Source organism: Giraffa tippelskirchi, chromosome 10 (genome assembly GCF_054371585.1).
Source record: "Giraffa tippelskirchi isolate mGirTip1 chromosome 10, T2T-mGirTip1v1.2.pri, whole genome shotgun sequence".
Classification (NCBI taxonomy): Eukaryota; Metazoa; Chordata; class Mammalia; order Artiodactyla; family Giraffidae; genus Giraffa; species Giraffa tippelskirchi.
In genome coordinates this window covers 90,549,937-90,577,071 of record NC_137284.1, presented here as the reverse complement: position 1 = coordinate 90,577,071, position 27,135 = coordinate 90,549,937, and the positions used below count along the sequence as shown (strand labels likewise).

Below are 27,135 nucleotides of genomic sequence, written 5' to 3'. Positions count from 1 at the left end.
TCTGTTTCTGTTTTGTAAATAAGTTCAATTCTGTTGTTCTTTTAGATTCCAACATAAGTGATATATGATCTTTTCTCTGTCTGACTTCAGTTAGTATGATCATCTCTAGGTCTACCCATGTTGCTGTAAGTGGCATTATTTCATTTTTAATAGTTGAGTAATATTCCATTATTATATGGAATCTTATCGAATTCCACATCTTCTTTATCCATTCCTCTGCTGATGGACATTTAGATTGCTTCCATATCCTGGTTATTGTGAATAGTGCTGCAGTGAACGTTGGGGTGCCTGCATCTTTTTGAATTATGGTTTTCTTTGGATATATGCCCAGAAGTGGGATTGCTGGATCATATGTTACTTCTGTTTTTAGGGGTTTTTTTTTTTGTAGGTTGTGGAAACTTCCATAGATTTGTTGAGCAACTTTCAAAGATCAGATTTAAAGGAAGAGATCTTGAAAGGTTCAACGAATCAAACCCAATTGCACATAATAATATACTTTCTTATGGTTATATCTGAACACACTGATTTTGAAACTATAGTGCAGATAAAAAATAGTAATCTTCCAATGCAGTGTTGGATTTAGTGTCAAAATGGGTATGTGAATTAAGAGGTGCATAGTAAGTACTCAGTATATGTTAGCTAGCTTAAAGTGGTGTTACATTGCAACGGAAGACCACACAGTTCCTGTTGGTTCTTCACAAACTCAAAGCAAATATTTTAAAGAATTGCAGAAATATTCTGGCAAAATGAAGCCACAGCTTTAGAAAAGGATCATAAAACTTTGATCGATATAGAGAACAAGCGTTTATTTCTGAAACTGCAGTTAAACATTGGCCAAAGATTGGCCACAATGAACATAAACTAGATTCTGGCCATATGAGAGAGGATCCACTGGAGTCTGAGGTAAAGGCCAGAATTTTGAGGGATCATTTATTGAAACAAACACGTGAACTGCATATTATCTTGAAATTTCTGGCTATGGCCAAATTCTACATTTGGGCCCTTTTCCTATTAAAATTGAAAACCATCACTCAAAACTGAATATACAATCTTTTTTGCTTTCCGTGAAAAGTTGATTCAACTTGTTGGGGACTACTTTTACACTGTTTGGAAAAATCTATATTCTTTACGTGTGTGTGCTCAGTTGTGTCCAAGTCTTTGTGACCCTGTGGACTGTAGCCCATCAGGCTCCTCTGTCCATGGCATTTTCCAGGTAAGAACACTAGAGCAGGTTGCCAATTCCTACTCCAGGTATTTCTAGTTTTATAAGGAATCTCTGTACTGTTCTCCATAATAACTGTACCAATTTACATTCCCACCAACGGTGTAGGAGGGTTCCCTTTTCTCCACACCTTCTCCAGCATATATTGTTTGTAGATTTTTTTTTTTTAGTAATAGCCATTTTGATTGGTGTAAGGTGATACCTCATTTTTTGTAGTTTAGATTTGCATTTTGCAAATAACTAGTGATGTTGGGCATCCTTTCACGTGCTTTTCAGCCATCCATGTGCCTTCTTTGGATAAATGTCTGTTTAGATATTCTGCCCATTTTTTGATGGATTGTTTATTTATTTATTTTGATATTGAACTGCGTAAACTATTTCTACATTTTGGGGATTAATCCCTTGTTGGTCTCTTCATTTGAAAATGTTTTCTCCCACTCTGTGGGTTGTCTTTTCATTTTACTTACGGTTTCCTTTGCTGTGCAAAAGCCTTTAAGTTTAATTAGGTCCCAATGGTTTCTTTTTATTTTTGTTTTTGTTTTCGTTAACTTTAGGAGATTGATCCAGAAAGATACTGCTGCAATTTATGTCGAAGAGTGTTCTCCCTATGTTTTCTTCTGAGTTGTATAGTATGTGGTCTTACGTTTAGTTCTTTGATAACATTTTAACTTTCTAAGTGGCACATAAAACAACTGCTTTACGAATCCATGGTGTCTTACGTTGGATGAAAATCAGTATAATGTGAAGATCTTCATCAAGTTTTGAACTCCCTTTTGTCACAGATTGTTGACAGTCTACATGTCTTTATGAATATGCCTCTCTCCTTGTACTCAATGTTGGCCAGAAATCAAGGCAGAATTTTCACTTATGGTTAACTTTGGAGACAGATATATAACAAAAAATAATTGGGACGTCTGCTACATTTGAAAAAGGAAACTCCAACCTGGGTATGTTTAGTTAGATATATTTTCTAAGTTTGCAAAGCTGAAAGCTAGTCAGCAGAGCAGGATCCAGTCTTCCTTAGTTCTAGTTGTTCTGTTATTTTATCTTTGATGTTTAAGGATGGCCTTTGTGAGATTGTTCTATATCCACTACAGAGTGATCACAAGGGTGATATTTGATGCAGAGCCTTTACCTGACCCAGGCGTCCAGCAGCTCTGTGAGTCTCCATGGGCTGATGCTCCCTTGGTCACTGGGTCATCTGTTGACAAAGCTCGTCGTTGTGCACATTCACCAGACGCATTTCTAGTACTTTTCCTCCAGAGGAACGAGTCCAGGTTGTCACAGTTGAGGTTATGTTCTTCTGGTTCCTTCCGATCATCTCAGGCTTACACTGTCCAGTGTGGAATGGTGCATCCTAGTGCCAGCATTTTGTGTTGCTTGAGCACCTTTCACGGGCACACATAACCCTGTGAACTCACCGGCGTCCATGTGCTACTCCCTCCTCTCACCCCAAGGATATTTTAAGAATCACGTGCACAAGCACTGTGATGGCAAGGGGGCCCTGAAGGGGAGTATGATGCATCTGAAGAAACGGATGAAGGAAATAGATGAAGGGCCTGTGTTTGGAACAGAGGAGAGTGTGGGCAGAGCTAGAAGCCCATACCCTCACGGACCATCTTACTGACTTTGTCCTCATTCTGAGAACAAAGGACATTCTCTGGAGGTTCCCCTTTACCACATCCCCACCTTTAAAAAAAAAAAAAAAAAGATATGCCTTTAAAAAGCTCTCTTCTGAAGTCTGGATTTTGTATGTGTTAGGGGTGGGGTATATTAAGAGAGGATAGGTTTTGGTGGAGACCTGCTTCTAAGGATTGATCTGGGCCTGAGTCGGAGGAAAAAATGGGTTCCATGTGAATAGACAACTTTAAAAAAGTTTCTTGTCCAGGAAGAAAACAATCACCAAACCCATTTTTCACTCTTGTTTCAGTCTCCAGGCCCCTGGAAGCCTCTTTGCTCTGTCACTTGCATCACCCCCAGAGCAGCCTGGATCCCAGAGATCTGTTTGCACTGGATGCAGTGCTCACCTTGGATCCTTCTTCCCTGTGATCCCAAACCCTGCCTCAGACTCACTGGGGCACAGGTCCAGTTTGTCTTCCGCACTTGAAACATGTACTTAATTTCCCCTAGTTCCTTTACTGCGTTAGTAGGCTTCCAGTTCTGACTCATCCCATTTTTAACTCCTAGCCCCAACCTGCCCTACAAAGTGGCCAAAGTTGGCCACCATCCACTCTCAAATCTTGGTGATGCAGCTTCTTTCTTGTCTCTTCGAATTAATCTTTCCTTTCTCACTATCACTGTCTCATCATCTTTTGCCTGGTCTGCTATTCTGCCTTTTAGTTCTTCAGTTAAAAATATATGATTATGATAGCTACCTTGAAATTTTGCTGGGGATGTTAATTTAAATGCCGTGTGTGAAACATGTCGCATAGAGCCTCACTGTTAGTGACGTTCTGAGTTTCTTCTATTTCCTGCTCACTCATTTATGTCCCTGGCTCCAGGTTTTAGCTACTCCCTTTTTGTTTCTATCCTGCTACCAGAGTTGTCGTCCCCAAACATGCCCTATTTAAGTGCCTTTAGTGTTTCCCCATTACCTGAGGGTAGCCAGACCTCCTTAACGTCACAGCCGCAGGCCCATCCTTTTCATGCCATCCTTACACCTTTACCACCCCGACTTTCAAAGCCTTTCTTGCATCTTATGTTCCAGGTACATTTGACACCTGGATGTTGTCTGAAAACCCTGCTTTGAGTTTTTTGTGTTTGGTTTTGAATCAGAGTTTCCTTTTCTTCTCCCCTATCTCTTGATTGTTGAAAACAATGAGCCAATACTTTATTATATATTTGGTAAACTTATTACATATGTGTGTCTGTATGAATATAAATGTCTGTGTGCAACAAGTGCACACAATCTCACAAACTGTCAGTCATCCCAAGGGGTGGGCATGAGGTCAGCTCTGCCATTGGTTAGACATGTTATCTTGTCCAGAAGTGACTTAAACTCTCTAAATCTGTGTATTTTCATCTGTTCAGTAAAGTAGGGTTTAAATGGATGGTCTTTGTTTCTGTCTGGACCCAAACTTTGTAAGGACTTGGACCCAAACTTTATTATAACCCAGGTAAAGCTATTCTATAGGAGGAACTGAGATAAATCTCCCAGGTCCTTTGCTTTCTAATAGAAGTTAAGGACTTTAGATGTTAACTGGATTAGGGAATAAAGAATTGGCAGTTGGGTGAGTAGCAGGCACTTTATGTATATTATGTCATTTAATCCTTTGAAACCTCACTTGAGATAAGTAGATATTTAACAGATAAGATAATGGAGGACTGGAAGGGTCAAGTCACCTGCCCAAGACATAAAGCTGGTTAGACTGTGGTAGCTGTTGGGCTCTCCCACCAGCAGCCATGCCTGAGCAGAAGTGGGTGCTTCAGCTTTTGTCAGCTGTGGTTTCTTAATACTGTTTTTCTCTGGACCATGAAGTGTTTACTCCAGACAGTTTTGGGGGAAAAGTTTTTGGTTGCGTGTACGTGTTCATCCTGGGGTTTGAGTTATTTCCCTTTCTTCCTGGGTAATATTTCTGTTTAAACACCAGTGAAGTCAAATCATAATGCTTGGCTCTCTGTTCTTTGTGCTTATTTTTCTCAGAAAGCAAATGTTTGTTTAACAGAATAGGAAAGGGATGAAATCCACGGCAGGTGAATGGATAGTCTTACTGCACCGTTGCTCACTTTAATCTGTCTGGAATCCTGTATGCTCAAAAGCGAGGATTTCAGTGCCTGAGGCAGGTGGTGTGAATGGGTGTGGGAGCAAGTAATTAAGAGGGCAGCAGCAACAGCTCAGGTTTGTTGAGCTGATGAGCCTGATGCGTGTGACTAATGCATGTGAGGATGTGCATACATGTGTGTTACATTTGCTGTATACTTTTTGCATGCATGTTTCTAAGTACTTTACTTGCATTCACTTTTTCATCCTCTCAATAACCCTTTGGAGGCTGGTATTATCATCTCCATTTTTTTAGATGAAGAAATCAAGGCACAGAGAGGATAGGACACTTGCTTACGTTTATAGAGCTAGGATTCATGCTTGCAGTCTATATCTGAGTTAATTCAAATTTGTATTGTTAACCTGTTACATTGTTGAAATGTCTCTCAACTAATGTGTATCGCCTTTTGTGGTGTTTGGACTCAATGGACTTTTTGGAGGGCGTTGGTAACAGTTTGTCTTCAAAGTAAAAATAACTAGGCCTTGTGGGGTTGTACTAAGACATTGGAATTAGTGAAATATCCTAGAAGAACTAAGACAATCCTTCTTATTATGTGTTATTAACCATGATATTTTTAAAATGCAGATATGAAAGTATTATAGATTCATGAAGATACTTTATTCTATAGAATGTTATTGAAATGGAAATTGTTCATATGTTTCAGTGCTGGCTGGTGAAGTAGATTTGTTTTGAATTACAGCACAGGCAGTAACAAGTAAGACAAACACCTTTTCTACTAGCAAGCAATAACAGTGGATTCTAAAATGATATTTTGCAGGAAGAAAGTTTCAGCCTAATAGAGATGACAGCATCTGTATTTTTTAACTTCTTTGTTAAAACTCAGTATATTCTTCTTCCCTCTGCTTTTTTTGTTTTTAGGTCTTCACCAGAGAACATGGATGAAAATGAAACCAACGAGCCCCCAATGGCAAGTAGCCAGTATCCTAAAGAAGCAGTAAGAAAGCGCCAAAATTCACGGAATTCTGGAGGAAGTGATTCTTCTAGGTTTTCCAGGAAGAGTTTCAAACTGGATTACAGACTAGAAGAAGACGTAACTAAATCAAAGAAAGGAAAGGATGGGAGATATGTTAATCCTTGGCCAACGTGGAAAAATCCCTCTATTCCAAGTGCTCTCAGGTGGCTGATAATGGAAAGAGATCACAGCAGTGTTCCATGCTCCAAAGAGGTAGCGCTTGTGTTCCAAGTGCTGTGTATTTGCTCTTTTTTAAAAAATATTATTTATTTATTTGGCTGCGCTGGGTCTGTTTTGCTGTGTGGGCTTTTCCCAGTTGTGTCACACTGGGTCTTCTTTCTAGTTGCAGTGCCCAGGCTTCTCCTTGTAGCAGCTTCTCTCGTTGCGGAGTACAGGCTCTAGAGCATTTGGGCTTCAGTAATTGCAGCAGGTGGGCTCAGCAATTGCAGCTCCCAGGCTCTAGAACACAGGCTTAATAGTTGTGTTGCACAGACTTCATTGCTCTGCAGCATGTGGGATCTTCCCAGGCCAGGGATCAAACCTGTGTCTCCTGCGTTGGCAGGCAGATTCTTTACCACTGAGCCACCAGGGAAGCCCCGTGTATTTGCTCGTAATATATGTATTCCTTAACTTTGCTGTAAATTGTATTAAGATACTCCAGTTAGGCAGTTGAGCCCTTTTATATGATAAGGTTCTGGAGAGATGACATGAATAAGGTACCTTCACATTCATAGTGGAACAGCAAAGTGCATGTGTGTGTAACTAGCTCTGATCTGGTGGCAGCTGGAAGTAGGAACAGAATGTCTTAAAAGTGCAGGGAAGGAAGCTGTTGATTCTGACTGATGGGATTGGAAATGGATTTACAAAGGAGATGATCTTTGAAGTAGGCCTAGAAAGATAAAAAGTATTTGGCAATGGTTATCCCAGTGGATGGTGGCGTGAAGAAGGTCACAAAAGGTGAGAGAGCATGACATGTTCCAGATTGTACTAACCCGTGCTTTGGAATATGAATTATGAGGGTTAAGCCTAAAGTGCTTGGCTCTTCATTCTTGGATAAAGCTGCTAAAATTTTAAAAGAAATCATCAAATAACCTTCCACTCCTTTAAAAATTGAGAGTAGGTTCCTGGCCTTTCAATATGCCAGTTATGCTTATGATGAAACAAACTTTGGCCTACGGTTTATTAGATGAATGAGATTTCACTTTGGCTGGGAGTGGGTGGCTCCCAATTGCAGTAGGACTTGCTTCTCTTTTCTTAGTTTCTGGCCGCTCTATTCCTCCTACCCACCTTGTCCTCTCTTTTCCAGCAGTGCCTGTCCTGCCAGCGATTGTGGGGAATTGAGAGATAAGGAAGCAGACACTGGAAGTGGGTGGGATTGGAAGTGGGAAGTAGGTGGGAAAAGAGTAGGGACATCACTGAAGGCTTGATCTGCAGGGAGGCAGGAGGGGGGGAGTAGGTGGTTGGTGGCAGCATTAGATCTTTTAGGTAAGTGTGTCCATTTTTCTTTAAAGGATATGGGATTAAAAAACAAAACACAACCCACATTGTCACTTCAATGCCAAGGAATGTGCATACTATTAATCCTAGTTAACAGAAATAACAAGAATGAATAATATTTTCCCAGCACTTTTTAAGAGTGAGTCAGGAGATTAATAAATAAAACCTGGATGGGAGGAACAAGAACATTTTTATTTCTTCTAGAGAACCCGGTATGAAGAGAAACATGGAGTCAAGATGAGAAGAAGGGCATAGGGCAGGAGGCCAAGATGGGTAGACTACCTGTTGGGTAAAATTCCTTCCTGGTATTTGGGCCACAGCCTCTAAAAATACAGCAGTAGCAGCAGTGTCTTTAGTATTCCTTCCTTTCAAAGAGGAAGCTCAGTGACCACATGAAAGCAGAAATACATCTCTGAACGCTGACGATTTAGAGATAACTAGAAACTGGGTTCACTTCTGAGAACTCATCAGGCCAGCGGTTCTTAAACTCCACTGTTTAGGTGCTAAAGCTCAAGCCATGAACAAAGCAGAAAGCACCCTTGCCTCCTGGGGCCTTAGGTTTAGTGGAAGAGAGACAGTAAATAAGTAAATGATGTGTGATAGTGAAAAACGATTAGTGCTTTGAGGAATAATAAAGCGGAAAAGGAAATGGGGGGGGGTTGGGAGCCAAATTCTTTAATGAAGCATAAGTATTTTTTAAAATTTATTTATTTTTAGTTGAAGGATAATTGCTTTTACAGTATTGTGTTGGTTTCTACCAAACATCAACATGAAATCAGCCATAGGTTTACCTATGTCCCCGCCCACTTGTATATCCCCCCACCTCCCTCCCCATCCCACCCTTTTTTTTTTAAAGGTAGGTTTCTTGTTTCTTTGATTTTCAGTTTAATTTTTATTTTATATTGGATTATAGTTGATTTACAAGCTTCTCCCCATGTAGGGTATTACTGAAATATTGACAAGAGTACCCTATTCCTTACAGAAGATCCATGTTGATTATCTATTTTGTATTTAATGGTGTCTATATGTTAATCCCAAACTCCTAATTTATCCCTCACTGCCATGTTTTCTTATACCTACAGCAGCCACCACTGAGCTTTCCAAGTCTGTGAGTCTGTTTTGCAAATAACTTCATTTGTATCATTTTTCCTTAACTGTACCTAAAAGTGATACCAGATTTTATTTGTCTTTCTCTGTCTGACTTGCTTCTCTCAGTATGATCATTGGAAGGGCCATGTACATTGCTGCAGATGACATAATTTCATTTTTTTTAATGGCTGAGTATATGTTCCCTTATATGGATATGCACCACATCCTCCTTACCTGTCTTCATCTATCTTCTTCATCTACTGATGGGCATTTTGGCTGAATCCATGTGCTGCTGCTGTGAATAGTGCTGCAATGCCTGTTGGGATGCATTTGTCATTTCAAATTACGGATTTCTCTGATAGACACCCTGGAGTGGTATTGCCGGGTATATAGTATATCTACTGTTAGTTTTTAAAGAACCTTCATATTGTTCTCCATAAAGGCTGTTACCAGTTAACATAGGAGGGTTCCCATTTCTTCATGGCCTTTCCACCATTTATTCTTTTTTATTTTTTAATTTTATTTATTTATTCATTCATTTTTGGCTGTGCTGGGTCTTCACTGGTGCACAGGCTTTTCTTGGTTGCAGAGAGCAGAGGGGCTACTCTCTAGTTGGAGTGTGTGGGCTTCTCATTGCTGTTGTTTCTCTTGAGCAGCACGGAGTCTAGGGTGAGTGGGCTTCAGTAGCTGCGATGCGTGGGGTCAGTATTTGCAGCTCCCGGACTCTAGGGCTCAGACTCAGTAGTCCTGGGACACAGGTTTAGTTGCTCTGAGGCATGTGGGATCTTGGAGCAGGGATCGAACCCATGTGTCCTGCATTCACAGGCAGATTCTTTACTACTGAGCCACCAGGGAAGCCCCCTCCAACATTTATTCTCTGTAGACTTTTTGATGTTGACGATCCTGATTGGTGCAAGATGATACCTCATTGTACTTTTGATTTGCGTTTCTCTGATAGTGAGTGATGTTGAGCATCTATTCCTGGGGTTTTTTCCTTAAAAGAGCCTTGTGAGTAATATTTACCAGTTGAAATGAGCTTCTTGAGAGTCACCCCTGTATTGTATTTTTTTTTTGATTACCTAGGACAGCACATTCAGAGAAGGCAATGGCACACCACTCCAGTACTCTTGCCTGGGAAACCCCATGGACGGAGGAGCCTGGTAGGCTGCAGTCCATGGAGTTGCGAAGAGTTAGACACAACTGAGCGACTTCACTTTCACTTTTCACTTTCATGCACTGGAGGAGGAAATGGCAACCCACTCCAGTGTTCTTGCCTGGAGAATCCCAGGGATGGAGGAGCCTGGTGGGCTGCCATCTATGGGGTCGCACAGAGTCGGACACGACTGAAGCGACTTAGCAGCAGCAGCAGCAGCAGCAGGACAGCACTTTGCATGAGGGCAAGTCACAAATACAGTAGCTCTGCAGGCCTTGTGATGCAGTTCCTCACTCATGGTTTTCCAGTTGTTGTTATGGGAAGTGTCCACAAAGGAACAGCATTTCTTCTTTCCCAGCACTGGTCACAAAGGGCAACTAGAAGATTAGGGCAAGTCTTGTTCCTGGGTTGTTAGTGGGAGCCCACTGTGTCGGAAGAAATACCTACCTGGGCTATGTCTCGATACTTCACCCCTTACCCTTAAGCCTGGGTCAGATCTCAACCCCTGCCAAAGCGCTGTGCTGAGCTTGCTGTCCTCTGTAGGTGGGGACTCCAAGGAAGGAGGCTGTAGGTGGGAATGCCTGGAGCACCAGGAGACACGGAGGCCAGGTGACTTTTCAAAGCTCTTGCAACCCAGAGGGTCTATTGTGTTTTCCCTGCACTTGGCTTAGTTTAGTTTTCCGATGGCCCTCCTGGATCAGGACATTCTGGTATCATTACAGGGTACGAGGCACCACAGGTCCAAGGGGGTTACTCTCTTGGCACGTCCTTCTCAGCTCCCTGAGCCCCATGACAGTCCAGCTTTACGATCCAGGTGCCGCAGGCTCCAGGGATGAAATACCAGCCCTGAAAAGTCAGGCATGAGGCGGGAATAGAGCCTGCTTCTTTCCTTTTTAGGTTGTCATTTACTTTTTAGTTTATGTTGGAGTTGTTGTTGTTCAGTCGTGTCTGACTGTTTGTGATGCCATGAACGCAGCACACAGGGCTTCCCTGCCACACTATCTCTGAGTTTGCTCAGACTCATGTCCATTGAGTCGATGATGCCATCCAACCATCCTCTGTTTCCTCCTTCTCCTCCTGCCCTCAGTTGTTTGCAACATCAGGGTCTTTTCCAGTGAGTTGGCTCTTTGCATCAGGTGGCCAAAGTATTGGAGCTTTAGCATCATTTGTTCTGATGACTATTCAGGGTTGATTTCCTTTATGATTGACTGGTTTGATCTTCTTGCTGTCCAAGGGACTCTCAAGAGTCTTCGACACTATAGTTCTAAGGCATCAATTCTTTGGCCTTCTTTATGGTCCAGCTCTCACATCCATGCATGCCTACTGGAAAAACCATAGCTTTGACTAGACAGACCTTTGTCAGCAAAGTGATGTCTCTGTTTTTTAATGTGCTGTCTAGGTTGGTCATAGCTTTCCTTCCAAGGAGCCAAGCGTCTTTTCATTTCATGGCTGTGGTCACCATCTGCAGTGATTTTGGAACCCAAGAAAATAAAGTCTATCACTGTTTCCATTTTTTCCCCATCATTTGCCATGAAGTGAAGGAACTGGATGCCATGATCTTAGTTTTTTGAATGTTGAGTTTTACACCAGCTTTTTCACTCTGTTCTTTCACCTTCATTAAGAGGGTCTTTAGTTCCTCTTCACTTTCTGCCAAAAGGGTGATGTCATCTGCATATCTGAGATTGTTGATATTTCCCCTAGCAACCTTGATTCCAGCTTGTGATTCATACAGCCTGGCATTTTGCATGATGTACTCTGCATAGAAATTAAATAAGCAGGGTGACAATATACAGCATTAATGTATTCATCTCTTAATTTTGAACCAGACTTTTGTTCCATGTCCGGTTCTGTTGCTTCTTGATCTGCATAGAGGTTTCTCAGGAGGCAGGTAGGGTGGTCTGGTATTCCCATCTCTTTAAGAATTTTCCACAGTTTGTTGTGATCTACACAATCAAAGGCTTTAGCATGGTCAGTGAAACAGAAGGAGATGTTTTTCTGGAATTCCCTTGCTTTTTCTGTGATCCAGCAGATGTTGGCAGTTTGATCTCTGATTCGTCTGACTTTTCTAAATCCAGCTTGTACATCTGCAAGTTCTTGGTTCATGTACTGTTGAAGCCTAGCGTGAAGGATTTCAAGCATTACATTGCTAATGTGTGAAATGAGCGCAATTGTGTTGTAGTTTGAACATTCTTTGGGATTGCCCTTCTTTGGGATTGGAATGAATACTCGCCTTTTCCAGTCTTGAGGCTACTGCTAAGTTTTCCAAATTTGCTGGCATATTGAGTGCAGCACTTTAACAGCATCATCTTTTAGGAAAAAGCTCAGCTGGAATTGCATTACCTCCATTAGCTTTGTTCGTAGTAATGCTACCTAAGGCCCACTTGGTTTCACACTCCACGATGTCTGGCTCTAAGTGAGTGACTGCACTATCGTGGTTATCCAGGTCATTAAGATCTTTTTTGTATGTTTCTTCTGTGTATTCTTCCCAACTCCTCTTAATCTCTTCTGCTTCTGTTACGTCTATACCATTTCTGTCTTTTATTGTGCCCATCTTTGCATGAAATGTTCCTTGGTATCTCTAATTTTCTTGAAGAGAACGCTAGTCTTTCCCATTCTATTGTTTTCCTCTATTTCTTCGCATTGTTCTCTTAAGAACACTTTCTTATCTCTCCTTGCTATTCTTTGGAACTCTGCATTTAGTTGGGTATATCTTTCCCTTTCCCCTTTGCCTGTCACTTCTCTTCTTTGCTCAGCTATCTGAGACCTCCTCAGACAACCATTTTGCTTTATTGCAATTCTTTTTCTTGGGGATGGTTTGTGTCACTGCCTCCTGTACTGTGTTACGAACCTCTGTCCATAGTTCTTCAGGCACTCTGTCTACCAGACCTAATCCCTTAAATCTATTTGTCACTTCCACTGTATAATCATCAGGGATTTGATTTAGGTCATACCTGAAGCCCTAGTGGTTTTCCCTCCTTTCTTCAGTTTAAGCCTGAATTTTGCAATAAGGAGCTCATGATCTGAGCCACAATCATTTCAGGGCTTGTTTTTGCTGACTGTATAAACTTTCTTCATCTTTGGGTGTAAAGAATATAATCAGATTTTGGTATTGACCATATGGTGATATCCATGTGTCGAGTCATCTCTTTTGTTGGAAGAGGGTGTTTGCCATGACCAGTGTGTTCTCTTGGCAAAACTATTAGCCTTTGCCCTGCTTCATTTTGTACTCCAAGGCTAAATTTGCCTGTTACTCCAGGTTATCTTTTGACTTCCTGCTTTTGCATTCCAATCTCCACTGATGAAAAGGACATCTTTTGTTGGTGTTCGTTCTAGAAGGTCTTGTAAGTCTTCATAGAATTGTTCAACTTCAGCTTCTTCGGCATCTGTGGTTGGGATATCGACTTGGATTACTGTGATGTCGAGTGGTTTGCCTTGGAAACGAACCAAGATCATTCTGTCATTTTTGAGATTGCACCCAAGTACTGCTTTCAGGACTCTTGTTGACTATGAGGGCTACTTATTTCTTCTAAGGGATTTTTGCCCACGATAGTAGATATAATGGTCATCTGAATTAAATTCGCCCATTCCAGTCCATTTTAGTTCACTGATCCCTAAAATGTCGATGTTCGCTCTTGCCATCTCCTGTTTGACCCCTTCCAATTGACCTTGATTCATGCACCTAACATTCTAGGTTCCTGTGCAGTATTGTTCTTAACAGCATTCAACTTTACTTTCACCACCAGACACATCCACAACTGGACATCGTTTCCACTTCCTCAGCCTCTTCATTCTTTCTGGAGCTATTTCTCCGCTCTTCCCCAGTAGCATATTGGACATGTGCTGACTCGGGGGGCTCATCTTTTAGTGTCATATCTTTTTGCCTTTTCATACTGTTCATGGCGTTCCCATGTTGGAGTAGAGTGGATTAATATGGTTATGTTTGTTTTAGGTGTGAAGCACCTTGATTCAGAAATACTGAGATGTGAGTCTGTTTTACAAATTAATGGATTTGTATCGGTTTTTAGATGGGTCGTGGAGGTGCTTTCATATGCTATTGATCCTTATCTGACTTGCTTCTCATAGTATGAGCTTTCCCAGATGCATCACTGTCATTGTAAATGGTCTGATTCATTCTGTTTCCTGGCTGAGTAATATTCCCTTGTATATATGGACCCTGTCTTCCTTATGCATCTCTTTGGTGATGGACAGTTTGGTCTTGACTTCCAAGTCTGGGCTATTGAAATCATGTTGCAGTGAATTTTCAGGTGTACAAGTTTTTATAGTTTCTTTCAGATATGTGTCCAGGAGTGGGATTACAGATAATTTAGCTCTAATTATTTTTTTAAGGAACTTCCATAGTGTCTAACTGGTGGCTCTTACCACTTCACCTTCTGAGGAACAGGCTAGGAGGGTTCCCCAGCATTTATTGTTTGTAAAGGTTTTACTGATGGCCACTCTGAATGTTGGGAGGTGATCCCTCATTGTAGTTAGCATTTGCGTTTCTCTACTAATGAGCTATGAAGGTGCTCAGGCTTTTTTTTTTCCCCCGATAGAACGTTGTGACTAAAATTTACCTCATTGCATATCCTGAAATTCACCCTCTTTTGTATTTTCTCATCATTACCTACCAGTACATTTCTCTAGGGGAGGTTTCATTAAAAGCTCCGCAGGTCTTATGAGGCAGTTGACCTCAGCACTAGTTTTCCAGTTGTTAAGGGAAGCATGACTGGGCAGCAGTATTTGCTCATTCCAAGCACTGGTTCTACAGGGAACAAGACCAGGGTAAGACCTGCTCCTGGGTTGTTCCTGGGAACCCCGGGTGCCAGAAGAGACGCTGTCTCAATTCTTCCAGCCCTTACCCTTAACCCTGGGACACATCTCAGCTTATGCCAAGGATGGGTGCTGAGGTTGCTCTCCTCTGTGGTGGGGTCTCTGAGGAAGGAGACTGGAGGTGTGGTCCCCGAGCACCAGGAGACGTAGCACCTGGCTGACTTTTCAAAGCTCTTGCATCCCAGGGGTCTGACTTGTTTTCCATGCACTTAGCTTAGCTTATTTGTTGGATGGCCCTCCTGCATCAAGACAGTCTGGTCCCAGCCCAAGGTTTCAGTACCACAGGTCCAAGGGGGTTGCTTTCTTGGCACATCCTTCCCAGCTCCCTGAGCCCCATGAGAGTCCTGCCTTAGGATCCAGCCTCAGATACCAGGGATGAAATACCAGCCCCAAACAGCCAGGCATGTGGGGAATAAAGTCAGCTTTTTTCCCTTTTGAGATTCCCTGGTGGCTCAGATGGTAGAGTCTGCCCACAATGTGGGAGACCCGGGTTTGATCCCTGGGTTGGGAAGATCCTCTGGAAAGGGAAATGGCAAACCACTCCAGTACTCTTGCCTGGAGAATCTCATGGATGGAGAAGCCTGGCGGGCTACAGTCCATGGGGTCACAAAGAGTCACACACGACTGAGCGACTTCACTTTTTTTCCCTTTTAGATTGTCGTTTTTTAGTTAATGTTGGAATAGAGTTGATTAACCCTGCCATGTTTGTTTTAGGTGTGAAGCAGCTTGCTTCAGTTCACTGAGGTGTCCATCTAGTCTTTCTCGGACTGTTGTCTCATATAAGTTACTCCACAGTGTTGGGAAGAGTTCCCTGTGCTAGACAGTAGATCCAGATTTTTTTTCCTATTTTATACCTGTCAGTGTACAGATGTTCATCCCAAACTGCAAGGTTATTCCTCTCCCCCAGCTTTCCCCTTTGGTAACCCTAAATTTCTTTTTTTAAGCCTGTGAGTCTGTTTCTGTTTTACAAATTGGTGTTTTTGTATCAGTCTTTTGATTGTTCTTGGGGTGACAGCATATGCTAGTGCTCTTTTTCTGACTTGCTTCTCGTTGTATGAGTGTTTCCCTGTCTACCTCTGTCCTTGTAACTGGACTTACTTCACTGTGTATCATGGCTTAGTGCCCCCTTTTATATCCATTTGATGTCTTCCTCTTATATCTGTTTTATGATGAACAGCTGGGGCCTGACTTCCAGTTCTTTAGCTCTTGAAAGCATGTTGCAATGAAACTTAAGGTGAACAAATTTCTTCTCATTACAGTTTCATTCTGATATAAGCACAGATGTGTGATTACAGATCAAATGTAGCAATAATTAGTTTTTAAAGAAACCTGCATAGTGTCCTCTCTGGTGGCTATTACCAGTTTACCTTCTGAGCAGAAGGCTAGGAGGATTCCTTTCCCCCACACCTTCCCCAGCATTTACTATGTGTAGAGTTTTTAATGATGGCTCCTCTGACTGGTTTGAGGTGACCCTTCATTGTAGTTAACATTTGAATTTATCTACTAATGAGGGGTACTGAGCATCTTTAGTATATGTCTTTTATTAAAAACCCGAGAAAAATCTACCTCTTAAAATTGGCTTCCTGAGATTTAGCCCTGTTTTGAATTTTCTTTCAGTTACCTGCCTGCATGCATGCTACTCCTCCGAATTTTTGCAACGCTATGGACTGTAGCCCTCCAGGTTCCTCAGTCCATGGGATTTTCCACACAGGAATACCAAAGTGGGTTGCCTTTTCCTCCTCCAAAGAACCTGCAAATTTCCCCAGGTGATTAAAAGCTTTGCAGGCTTTCTGGTGCAATTGAAAAGAGCACTGGTTTTCCAGTGGTACTTATAGAAGTGTCCACAAGGCGGCAGCATTTTCACAGTCCCAGCACTGGTTTAATAGGGCCAGAAGGTTAGGAAAAGCCCTGCTCCTGGCTTGTTCCTGGGAATGCCTGGTGCCAGAAGAAACGCCCTGGACTGTCTCAATACTTCCACCCCTTACTCTTTACTCTGAACAGGTGTCAGCTTATGCCAAGGATTGGTGCTGAGGTTTCTATCTTCTGGGCTAGGGTCTCCAAGGAAGAAAGCTTCTATGGGGACCCTGGAGCACCAGGATATGTGGAAGCCAGGTGATACTGCAAAGCTATGCGGCCCAGAGAGTCAATCGTGTTTTTCCAGTCCTTGCTTACCTTCCTTGTCCAGTGACCCTCCTGCATCAGGACAGTCTGGTCCCATCCCGAGGTTCCAGGCACGACAGGTCCAAGGGGGATACTCTCTTACCACATGCCTCCCAGCTCCCTGAGCCCCATGACTGTGCAACATTAGGATACAGCCAGCTCAGGCTCCAGGGATGAAATACTAGGCCCGAGGAGCCAGGCATGTGGGGAATTGAGTCAGCTTCTTTCTGTTGTAGATTGTTGTTTAATTTTTCGTTCATGTGGGACTAGTGTTGATTAACGTTGTGTATGCTTTAGGGGACAAGCATCTCGATTCACATATCGTGATGTGTACACCTAGTCTTGTCCCATAGGTTACTCCAGTGTTAAGAAGTTTCTCTGTGCCAGCCAGCTGGCCCACGTTTCTTACTGATTTATATTTGTCAGTATGTAGGTGTTAATTCCAAAAAGCATTTCCTTTTGATACCTTAATTTTCTTTTCTATGTTTGTGATTTGTGAGTCTGTTTCCCTTTAGAAATCGATGTTTGTATTTTTGGTCAGATAGCGCTTGCAGGTTGTATGGTATTGTAGTACGGTTTATCACTCGTTTTTGGTCATGTGAGAATTTTTGTTGCGCATGTCTGATTTCATTGAGTTTCATGGCTGAGTAATTTTCCCTTCTGTGTACCCCGTCTTCCTGAACCACCCTGTGCTGATGGCCAGTATGTTGCTGGCTTCCAGGTGTGGACAGCATGTTGCAGTGAATGTGAGGTGCATATATTTTTTTTATTAGTGTTTCTTTTGGATATAAGCCCAGGCGTGTGAATACAGATCGAATGTAGGTCTCCTTACCATTCACGGAACCTTCATAGTGTCCTCCTTTAGTAGCTTTATTGGTTTCCCTTCAGAGGATATGGCTAGCGTGTTTCCTTTTAACCGTTAGCTCCTTTCTAGGATTGATCATAGAGTTTTTAATAGTGGACACTCTTTGACTGTTCCGAGGTGATCCCTCATTGCAGTTACCAGTGGCATTTCTATCCTGATGAGTGCTGGTGTGTTCCTCTTATGTTTGTGTGTTTTAAAATTTATTCATTTTACTTGGAGGATAATTAGTTTAAAATATTCTGATTTTTTTTTTCTTTTGCCAGACATTGTGAATTGGCCATAGGCATACATGTGTCCCCTCCATCCTGAACCCCACTCGCACCTCCCTCTCCAGCCTGTCCCTGCAGGTTTTCACAGAGCACCAGCTTTGCATGCCGTGCTTCACACATTACCCTGCAGTGGTCATCTATTTTACAAGTTATAATGTATGTTTCAGTGCTGTTCTAATCAATGATCCCAGCCTTGCCTTCCTGCACTGAGTCCAGAAGTCTATGTCTACTTTACATCTGTGTTTCGTTTGCTGCCCTGTAAGTAGGATTGTTGGTACCGTCTTTCAGGATTCCATATATGCTTTAATATATGGTCTGTCTTTGTCTGACTTACTTAACTCTGTATAATAGGCTCTAAGTCCATCCACCTCATTAGAACTGACTGAAATGCATGGTCTTTTTTTTTTTTTTTTAAATAGCTGAGTAATGTTCCATTTTGTATATGTACCATAAATTCTTTATCCATTCATCTCTCAGAGGACAGCTAGGTTGCTTCCACATCCTGGCTATTGCAGACAGTGCTGCAGTGAACACTGGCGTACATGTCTTTTTCAATTCTGGTTTCCTTGGGGTATATGCCCTGTAGTGAGATTGCTGGGCCATATGGTAGTTTTTAGTTTTTTTAAGGACTCTCTATACTGTTCTCATAGTGGTTGGAGATAGATAAACATAGAAGAGGAAGTGGACAAGTAGGGTGGAACAATAAAGTTCTAAGATTAAGTTAGTACAGCAGTCTTTTCCATCACTGCCTGCTGTGTCCTTCCCTGTTCCATCCTGCACATGGATGGCACAGCTTCAGCCTTTACTCGGAACTTCCTAGTCCAAGCAAAAATCGGAGCATGACAATCAAATGAATAAAGCAAATTGCTCTGTAAAAGAAGAGCTTTTCCTGGTACAGGAAACTGAGAGAAATCCTTCTGGGGTGAGTGGGAAGGTAGGGTGGAGGTAGGGTTGAGTGGGTACCCAGTTCTAAAGACAGCTTCATGGGACATACTTGGCAAGTTTCACGAGTGGCTTCCTGGGAGAGACCTCAATGCAGCTCAGTGGCAGAACAGCAAAACACAGTTTGTGAAAGTTTTATAGAACCCAGTAATATGACCCTAAAATGAGCTCCCCTGGTGGCTCAGCGGTAAAGAACTCACCTGCAATGCAGGAACTGCTGGAGATGCGTGTTCAATCCCTGGGTTGGGAAGATCCCTTGGACAAGGAAATGGCAACCCTCTCCAGTATTCATGCCCGGAGAATTCCATGGACAGAGGAGCCTGGCGGGCTACTGTCCACAGGATCACAAAGAGTCAGACATGCCTGAAGTGACAGCATGCACACATATATGACCCTAAAACACAGCTTCTTGTTGCTTAATTCAAGGATAAAATGTAGAATAACCTAAGGAATAGTACTTAACACATTTGTTGTAGTTATTGCTTTACACCTGCTTATGCCCAAAAGTGATCATCTTATCACAAGTCAGGACCACGTTTCACTTTGATTAGTGGTAGAAAACTTCAAAGGAAAGGAATGAGGAGAACCATCTTTGTGTGTGATTATCCAGCAGTGATCACAGTCCTCTGCTTTGAATTCTGTGTACTCAGAAAGTTAGGTTCATAAGAGATCCAGGATCTGCACTTACGTCGTCAAAGGTCTTCTTTACTATTTCTAGAGGCTGACTTCCTGAGGTAGTTTTGCACTAGCTGAGCAAAGGGACTGCATCTAGGTCAGTCAGCTTCTGGCACTTACAGAAGAGAGCCTTTACAATCAAAGTTTTAAATTTAATTCTCCCTTTGTCAGTTGTATTTGCAAGTAAGATCTTACATTACTATATAGTGATTACTGCGTCTGATTCAGAAAGAAGTATATGCATTTTCAGTAGAAAAGCAAAAAAAAAAAAAAAGATTTATCAGGTGACTTCAGTTCTTCTCAAATAACCCTTCTCTCTATAATTTAGGTCAAAATGTGCTCATGATGATATATATACCTTCTTTTTGTTTGTTTTTAAATTAACTGCTGCCTTTCTTTGTACACATAGGAGCTTGATCGAGAACTCCCGGTGCTTAAGCCATATTTTATTGATGACCCTGAAGAAGCTGGAGTGAGGGAAGGTGGCTTAAGAGTCACATGGCTGGGACATGCGACAGTGATGGTGGAAATGGATGAGCTCATCTTGCTCACAGACCCCATCTTCAGTGCTCGGGCCTCCCCATCCCAGCACGTGGGTCCCAAGCGGTTTCGTCGCCCCCCATGCACTGTCAACGAGCTGCCCCGGATAGACGCCATCCTTGTCAGCCACAACCACTACGACCACCTGGACTACAATTCCGTCCTCGCTCTCAATGAGCGGTTCGGCAACGAGCTGAGATGGTTTGTGCCTTTGGGGCTCCTGGACTGGATGCAGAAATGCGGCTGTGAGAATGTGATCGAGCTGGACTGGTGGGAAGAGAACTGTGTCCCCGGACATGACGAGGTCACCTTTGTGTTCACGCCTTCCCAGCACTGGTGTAAAAGGACTCTGATGGATGACAACAAGGTTCTCTGGGGCAGCTGGTCTGTCTTGGGGCCTTGGAACCGATTTTTTTTCGCAGGAGATACTGGTTATTGCTCTGCTTTTGAAGAGATAGGAAAAAGATTTGGCCCTTTTGACCTTGCAGCTATTCCCATTGGAGCGTATGAACCAAGGTATGTAGATGTCCAGAGGAAGCATTCCTGCTACATGGTAAATCAACTGGGTTCAAAGTAGTCATGAAACATGTAATTTGTGATTTTATTGGTGGACTTTGTTATACATGGGGTAGGGGGCTTGTGTGTCAGACTCAGTTAAAAGTTTTTTTTTAATTTTAAAACATTTTAATTAGTCATATCAGTTAAATAATTATTCAAAATCAGAAATTATATTGCCAAGAAAAAACACCACAGTTTAAAAAATTACTATACCTAGCGCAAAGTTCATGTACTATTCTGACTAAAGTTAAACCCATCAGCCGATCATTAAATCTGACCCCGGCTTTGCCTTTCACATGGAAGGTACTCTCCTTATAGAAAGAACCACCTTTTTGCTCCATGACTGGACTGCCCCCATCCCCTGCCCTGTGTTGAGGGCAGAAAAAGCAAGGACTTGGCCTATAGCATCAGTCCCTGGTGATGGTCTCACTTCAGTCAGCAGTGAAGTCAGTCGGGTCAAGACCGTTTCACGACTCATGGTTTCACTGGCCCTCCAACCTCTCTGCGCTCGTCACCTGACTTCAGAGCAGATAAAGGTCACGCTAGCATTTGAGACCCATCCACTGCCTATCTTTTCCTTAACACTATTTAAAGAAAAAAGGAAGTGATTTCAAAGCACTTGGTTAGATTTCAGTGGACTGTGGTTGATATGTACATGTGAAGAGAAAAAAAACACTGAAAATAATGAGGTACGGGCTAATTTTAAAAATGCTTTATTTTCTAAGGTGTGTGTGTAGGTCATGTATGCAGACAGAATGGTATGTAGGATGGCATTTTATTTAGGCAGTCCTACAAAGAGAAGAACACTGACTCAGAGATGAACTGAGCAAATCTGATCATTTGTTTCTGATTTTGTTATACTTAAAACTTTTAAGTTCATCGAAACCATTCCATTACTATTTTTATTACTGCTTATTTCTCCCTTTTTTCCCCTAGTTTCATTTAAGGGACTAGATATTTTTACCTTATTGAAAACTATTATGAACCAGTAACACTGCCAGAATTTCCCTTTTCCACATACTTCTAATTCTCAATTCTAATGAAATCTCTCGAAATATCAGACAACCTGTTTACACATCAATTTTATATGGTATTGATCCTTATTCAATATATCTTCTTAGTATATTAGAATACTTCTTACGTGTAATTGTGAAAATAAGTTTTCATATGTAGCAGGATACATGTGTCATATATATAGGTGATGATACAATGTGTACAGCCAGGTACACAAATGCACTCATATAATTCCCCTTCCTGCCTGCATTGTAGCTGTCTTGTTCCTAAGATGGGAGAAGGATCGGGGAGGGGGCAGTATTTGCTCTAAATAATTAAATCATGGTAGCCTCTACTCTGCAATCCAGTTATCTGGTCAGTACTAAAGTTTTAGAAATAACGTTATCAGCAACATTTCAAAGTAGTCTATAAATGTAAGATGATTACACCCAAAATGATTTTCAGTGATCTTAGAATGTCTTCATCCTTACATCTGGGATCCCCTGTCATCAAGTTCCCTATCCAAGTCAGGTAGGATTTTAAGTTTTTAATTTTTATACTGTAGTGAGCATTTTAAATTTATTTCAGACAGACATGAAGGTAGAAAGGATATGTGTGTTTCTTTGAAGTACAAGTTTCAAAAAACCAGTAGAAACACCTGATTCTACAGTAGAACCAGTAGAAACTGTCTTCATCCTGCCCTGATTTCTGAGTGTCAGGAGATACAGCAGGGCAAGTGCTTCTCTCATCTGTTGTTGAGCAGAACACAGGGTCTTTGTCCTAAGCCCTACAGCTCCTCACCGTCGATAACACCCCTTGTGCTATTGCAGATAGATTGACTTTTCCATAATGTCTCTCAAAACCGGAGCAGCTCCCTGCTGGATCCAGACCGCTTAGTTTTAACTGCAGCATCAGCTGACAGTAGCAGACCCAGGATATAAATAATGTGAAGACACTTGTTTTTCTGAAGTGGTGGCTGGGAAAGCAAAGGATTTACTTGTAGATAGAACATTTTACTTATCAGAAATAATTCTTCATCCTAAAAGTGCTGGTTTTGTCAACTAAGTCGGTGCTGTCTTTGATGCTTTGAATAAACTGTCTTGTTTCATCCTCACATCACCCCTGTGAAGTGGGAATAGCTACTATTTCACAGACAAGGACGATGCAAGCTGGAGAATTTGAAGTGGCTGCCCAGGCATTCCCAGGAATCGGGAGAGCCAGGGTTCACGCCCAGGCCCCCTGTCTCCAGAGCTCTGCTCTTCCCAGGCATGAGGCAGCCGGTCAGCATTTCTACACTCTGTCCAGTCCCCCGAAGTCCCCTTTTTTCTTGCCAAACCACACACCTCATCTTCGGTTGTATGATGTTTAATTAAATCCTTGATTAGTAATTGGATTTTTTTTGCTCCTGATATTACAAATTATACAGTAATTTTTGTTTGCTTTTTCACTTAAGCATGTTAAAAAAATGGTTTCTGTAAGTCATTCAGGTTATTTTGCAACTGAAGTTTTGATTTTTAATTTGTTACCCATTATTCCACTTCTTTGATTAATACCAAGACTGCAAAATATCTTTTTAAGGTAAGACATTTCTTCAGAATAAATCCTCAGTAAAATGAAAATACATGTGGAACAAAATCTTACTAGTCAAAGGGGAGTTTTGCTTGAGACTTACCTACTTTATAGCAGTTTGTACAAAAAATATTTTAGTGGTCTGAGGGAGATGTTTTTGACCACTGTGACTTACTCCTGTGTAGAATCTTAAGGGTTGATGAAGCAGTAATTAGAATTTAGTGTATATTTCAAAGGCCATATTTAATAAATTACTATTTTCTAAGGTGGTTTATGAAGTACCAGCATGTAGACCCAGAAGAGGCTGTAAAGATTCACATTGATATTCAGACAAAGAAGTCTGTGGCAATTCACTGGGGAACTTTTGCCTTAGCAAATGAGGTAAGTACGACTGTGGTCACAGTAACTCATTGTGTATCTGACATAGGATAGGATTCAGGTACCTGGCAGTGTGTTCAGAAACCAGACTAGAATCTGAACCTGCGTGGTCATCATAGTCATCAATGTGAATTACAGTGGTAAATTATTAATTAGTAAAATAGTATATACAGTGAAAAAAACCTTTATTGCATGAGGTCTTTTGAATTATTTATATAACCAAAAATATGTGTGGTCTTAGGAAATAGAAAAATGAATCATCATGTCATTCCTCTTAAGGCAGGCTTTTGTTTTAGCGGAAGATACAAGATATGTACGGAATTACTCTAAAAGTGTTATAAAAAGTGGGACTGATAAAGGGGTCTGAGTCAGGGACTGTTACTAATTGAAGGGATCAGGGAGAGCTTCATGGAAGAGAAGACATTTAAACTTGGCTATGAGAAGGTAAGGAAGAAGGCATCTCAAGAGGAGGAAAGTGTGGGCATGGAGATGGTGAGCAGTGAGTTCGGGCAGAGTATAAATGCTATCAAGAGCAGCAGGGGAAGTAAGGCTGGACAGCTTAGAACTTTTCAGAAGTCTTACTTGTCCAGTAAACACTGATTCCGTGTCTGCTGTGTGCCAGGCACTGGGATAAATAAATGGTGGTTTTATTCCTAGACTAATAGAGAAGACTTCATTTTTCTATAAGGTATCCGGACCCTAGAACTCTGCTACTAGGCAGAGTTGTGGGATCAAACTGAAGCTTAGCAAAAAGCTTTCTCTTCTCTCCTGGAGCCAGGGCCTGTCCTAAGCAAAACTTAGAAATGGACAAGTGAACTGGGCTGCTTCTCCTTGCTCTCTGCAGCAGTTCCCACATTCCAGGGCCTCTCTGCAGGAGTCCTCTGCTTTAGTGCTATTTAAGCATTCACTCTCTCCCTCCTTTTTCTGGCCTGCCTTCTCCCTGGTTGCATCTTATTCCATAATTAATACACTGCCTGCCCCCTGTCTACTCCCTCCCATCAAAATTCCCACTCTGCGGTGCTACGATCCTGAGCTACACTGTTGGGGGGACACAATAGAATCAATAGCTGAATGACCATGGGCATAGGAAGGGTGAAGGTGAGTATGTGCTTCTGTGTACTTGGAGAAAAACAAGTACACAGGTTTACCACTATATTTAGTGGCAGAATCTTATTCCATGTGTGTGTGCATTCCATGTGTATATAAATTTAGATATAAGTATGCTTATTTATGTTCCATATATAATATATTTCAGCAACTTAGATGAAGTAATAGTATTTTATTAAACCCTGCAAACAGAAGAGTCAAAGATGAGTCCTAGATTTTTAACTTGAGTAATTGGGAAGATGGTTATGCTTTTGACTGAGATGGGAACTTGAGGAGAGGAGAGAAAAACCTCAGTCTTTAAGAGGTATTGTATTATTCAGTCTTCAGGAATTACTCCTGTTAAAAATCTAACCTTCATCTTTATTTGTTAATGAAACATAAAATACAAACTCATTTAGTCTTTTTGACATTAGTTGTGTAAATCTGACAACTGGGAGTTTGTTTAGCCTATGCTTTGCAGACAGTTTAAAATGATTTGCATGTAAATAGTTGTAATAACTGCTTACTACAGTATAAGCAGCTTAAGGATATCCTTGACTTGGCAACACTTAAATCAGATGTTGCTGTACATACATTTTATCTGAGGAATGTTGAGTGAATTTCTTAACATGTATTTAAGCATTTAAGTCACTAGTTTTGGTGGAAACAAACTGTAGGCACTACATAATATATGCTAACTTCTTAAATGACCAGGCTGTCTATATTGAGTATCTTATATCTTAGAAAGGGAACAGTTTTGAGTTGTCTGGGGCTAGTTGCCTGGCCTTTAGTGGGTCCAGACTGCTGGGAGCTTTCACCACTTACTCATATTTATGTCTTATCTACTATCTTGATTAATGTATATTGTTTGGTCCCAGGGCTATGGGGCATTTCTGTCTTCCCTGCAGGACTAAAATGCCTGCACTAAAATAGTTTTCTTGCCTACTTCTCAAGTTATCTTCTAGATGGTTGAAGAAGCCAAGAACTGACCTGTGAAGAAACTCACAGAGATGCTACAACATCAAAATCCATACTAAGTTATAGTTTATAACTAAAGTTACAGTTTAGGAAAGAAATTATTAGTGTGAGATAATTGTGTAAGTGTTTTATTATTGTTGTAGAACAATATGGTTGTAGAACACAGGGGAAGTGGGGAAGAGTTTCATCATTTTGAAATCTCTTAAAAACAATTTTGCAAAGGAAAGCTTCTTGACTTGGGCTATTAAAGTTATATTTTACTGGTGATATATTAGCAATCTCCTATGTGCAAAGAAAAGACTAACAGTAGATTTCTGTTATCAACTAACCTTAATAAGTGGCTATTTCTAGGAATACAGGGTAACCAATGCTTAGTTAACCTCTGTTACTCAGCAGACAGTGGCAGCACATCTCTGAACACAGCCATAAACCTAGAAGTGAGCAAGCAGGGAGGAAAAAACTTAAGTGTGGCTAAGCTATTAGCAGATCTGTACATCTGAAACCACAGAAAACTTGCCTGGTTTTCCTGCTGCATCACTGGCTGCCCCTTGGTAGTCTCTGTGACTGGTTCCTCCTCTCCCTCCCAGCAGTGAGAATGTTAGGACTCCCTAGTCCAGGGGCCCCTTCTCTTCTCTAATTGGTTACTCCCTGGGGGATCTCACCCGTCTCATGGCTTTAAACACGGTCTATGCACTGTAAGCTCTCTAACCCAGGTTTTTCCCTACAATCCACGTTTACTTACTTTTCTCCACTTGGATGTCCATCAGGTTACAAAAACTTCATACTAAAAGTTAAAAAGCTTCATACCAAACTTCCTGTTCTTTCGTCAAACTTGTTTTTCTTATATCTCAGTAAATGGCAAAATCCTCCTTCCAGCTCCTCAAGCTAAAATCTTTACTGTCATAATCCTCTGTCCCACTTTCTCCAAGTGCAGTCAGCTCACCTTTCAGACTATATTTGGACTCTGACTGCTGCTTATCCCGTTCACCAATGCCACACTGCCCCTTGCTGTCTGTTCTCCACACTGCAGAGGGCAGAGACCTTTACCCCTAAATCAGATCATGACATTTCTCTTCCAGGAGACTCCCTGCCCCACCCCCACCCCTGCCCCACAAGTCAAAGCCACAGTGACTCTTAACAGCCGCCTGTAAAGCCCCCGTGCAGTCTTCTCCGTCAGGTGTTTGCTCAATGTTGCCATCTCCAAGAGGACTTCTTAGGTGGTTGTATTTAAAATTAAACCTCCACCTCTGATAGTATTTTGTCCTCAGAGCATATCACCCACCCCAATACTGTTTTCTTATTGGTTCACTTCTTACTGTCTGCGTATTGGGATGTAAGCTCCTGGAAGGCCAGCGCTCTTACTTGGCCCCCTGACCTGGCCGCTCCGGGTAGTCACGGCACTACTGCCTGAAGGGTGGCAGCCGACTTACCGCCGGCGATCAGAGTAGAGGCCGGGTGATTTTTACTCCTGCTTTAACTTTCACATTTTACAGCTTTTCTGATTGAAACTGAAGAAAATAAAAACCCTTTCTGTAACAGCTGTTTTTTCCCCTTTATTTGATATAAAATAGCCACTATCCAATGTACAGATTTAACT

The 27,135-nt window shown here is 41.7% G+C and overlaps 1 protein-coding gene and 1 long non-coding RNA gene across 18 annotated transcripts in view; one reads left to right on the top strand and one right to left on the bottom strand.

The window, feature by feature from the left end:
• NAPEPLD (N-acyl phosphatidylethanolamine phospholipase D) overlaps positions 1-27,135 on the top strand; it is an 89,019-nt gene that overhangs the window by 57,888 nt on the left and 3,996 nt on the right. For 9 of the 17 annotated variants that reach the window (XR_014067201.1, XR_014067199.1, XM_081535789.1 and 6 more), the window contains 3 exons: positions 5,863-6,169; positions 19,846-20,492; positions 23,363-23,477. Coding sequence is in view for 12 of the 17 variants with exons in the window: in XM_081535789.1 (XP_081391915.1) it covers positions 5,863-6,169; positions 19,846-20,492; positions 23,363-23,477 (1,069 nt within the window). In the remaining 5 variants the exon portion in view is untranslated. The remainder of the gene's footprint in view (positions 1-5,862; positions 6,170-19,845; positions 20,493-23,362; positions 23,478-27,135) is intronic. The other 8 variants (XR_014067203.1, XR_014067202.1, XM_081535799.1 and 5 more) reach the window with 2 other exon arrangements.
• On the bottom strand, positions 17,157-25,969 carry LOC145524127 (uncharacterized). Its single transcript, XR_014067219.1, has 2 exons — positions 25,868-25,969; positions 17,157-19,124 (listed from the first exon to the last, which is right to left on the bottom strand). It is a non-coding gene; the product is annotated as an uncharacterized LOC145524127 (long non-coding RNA).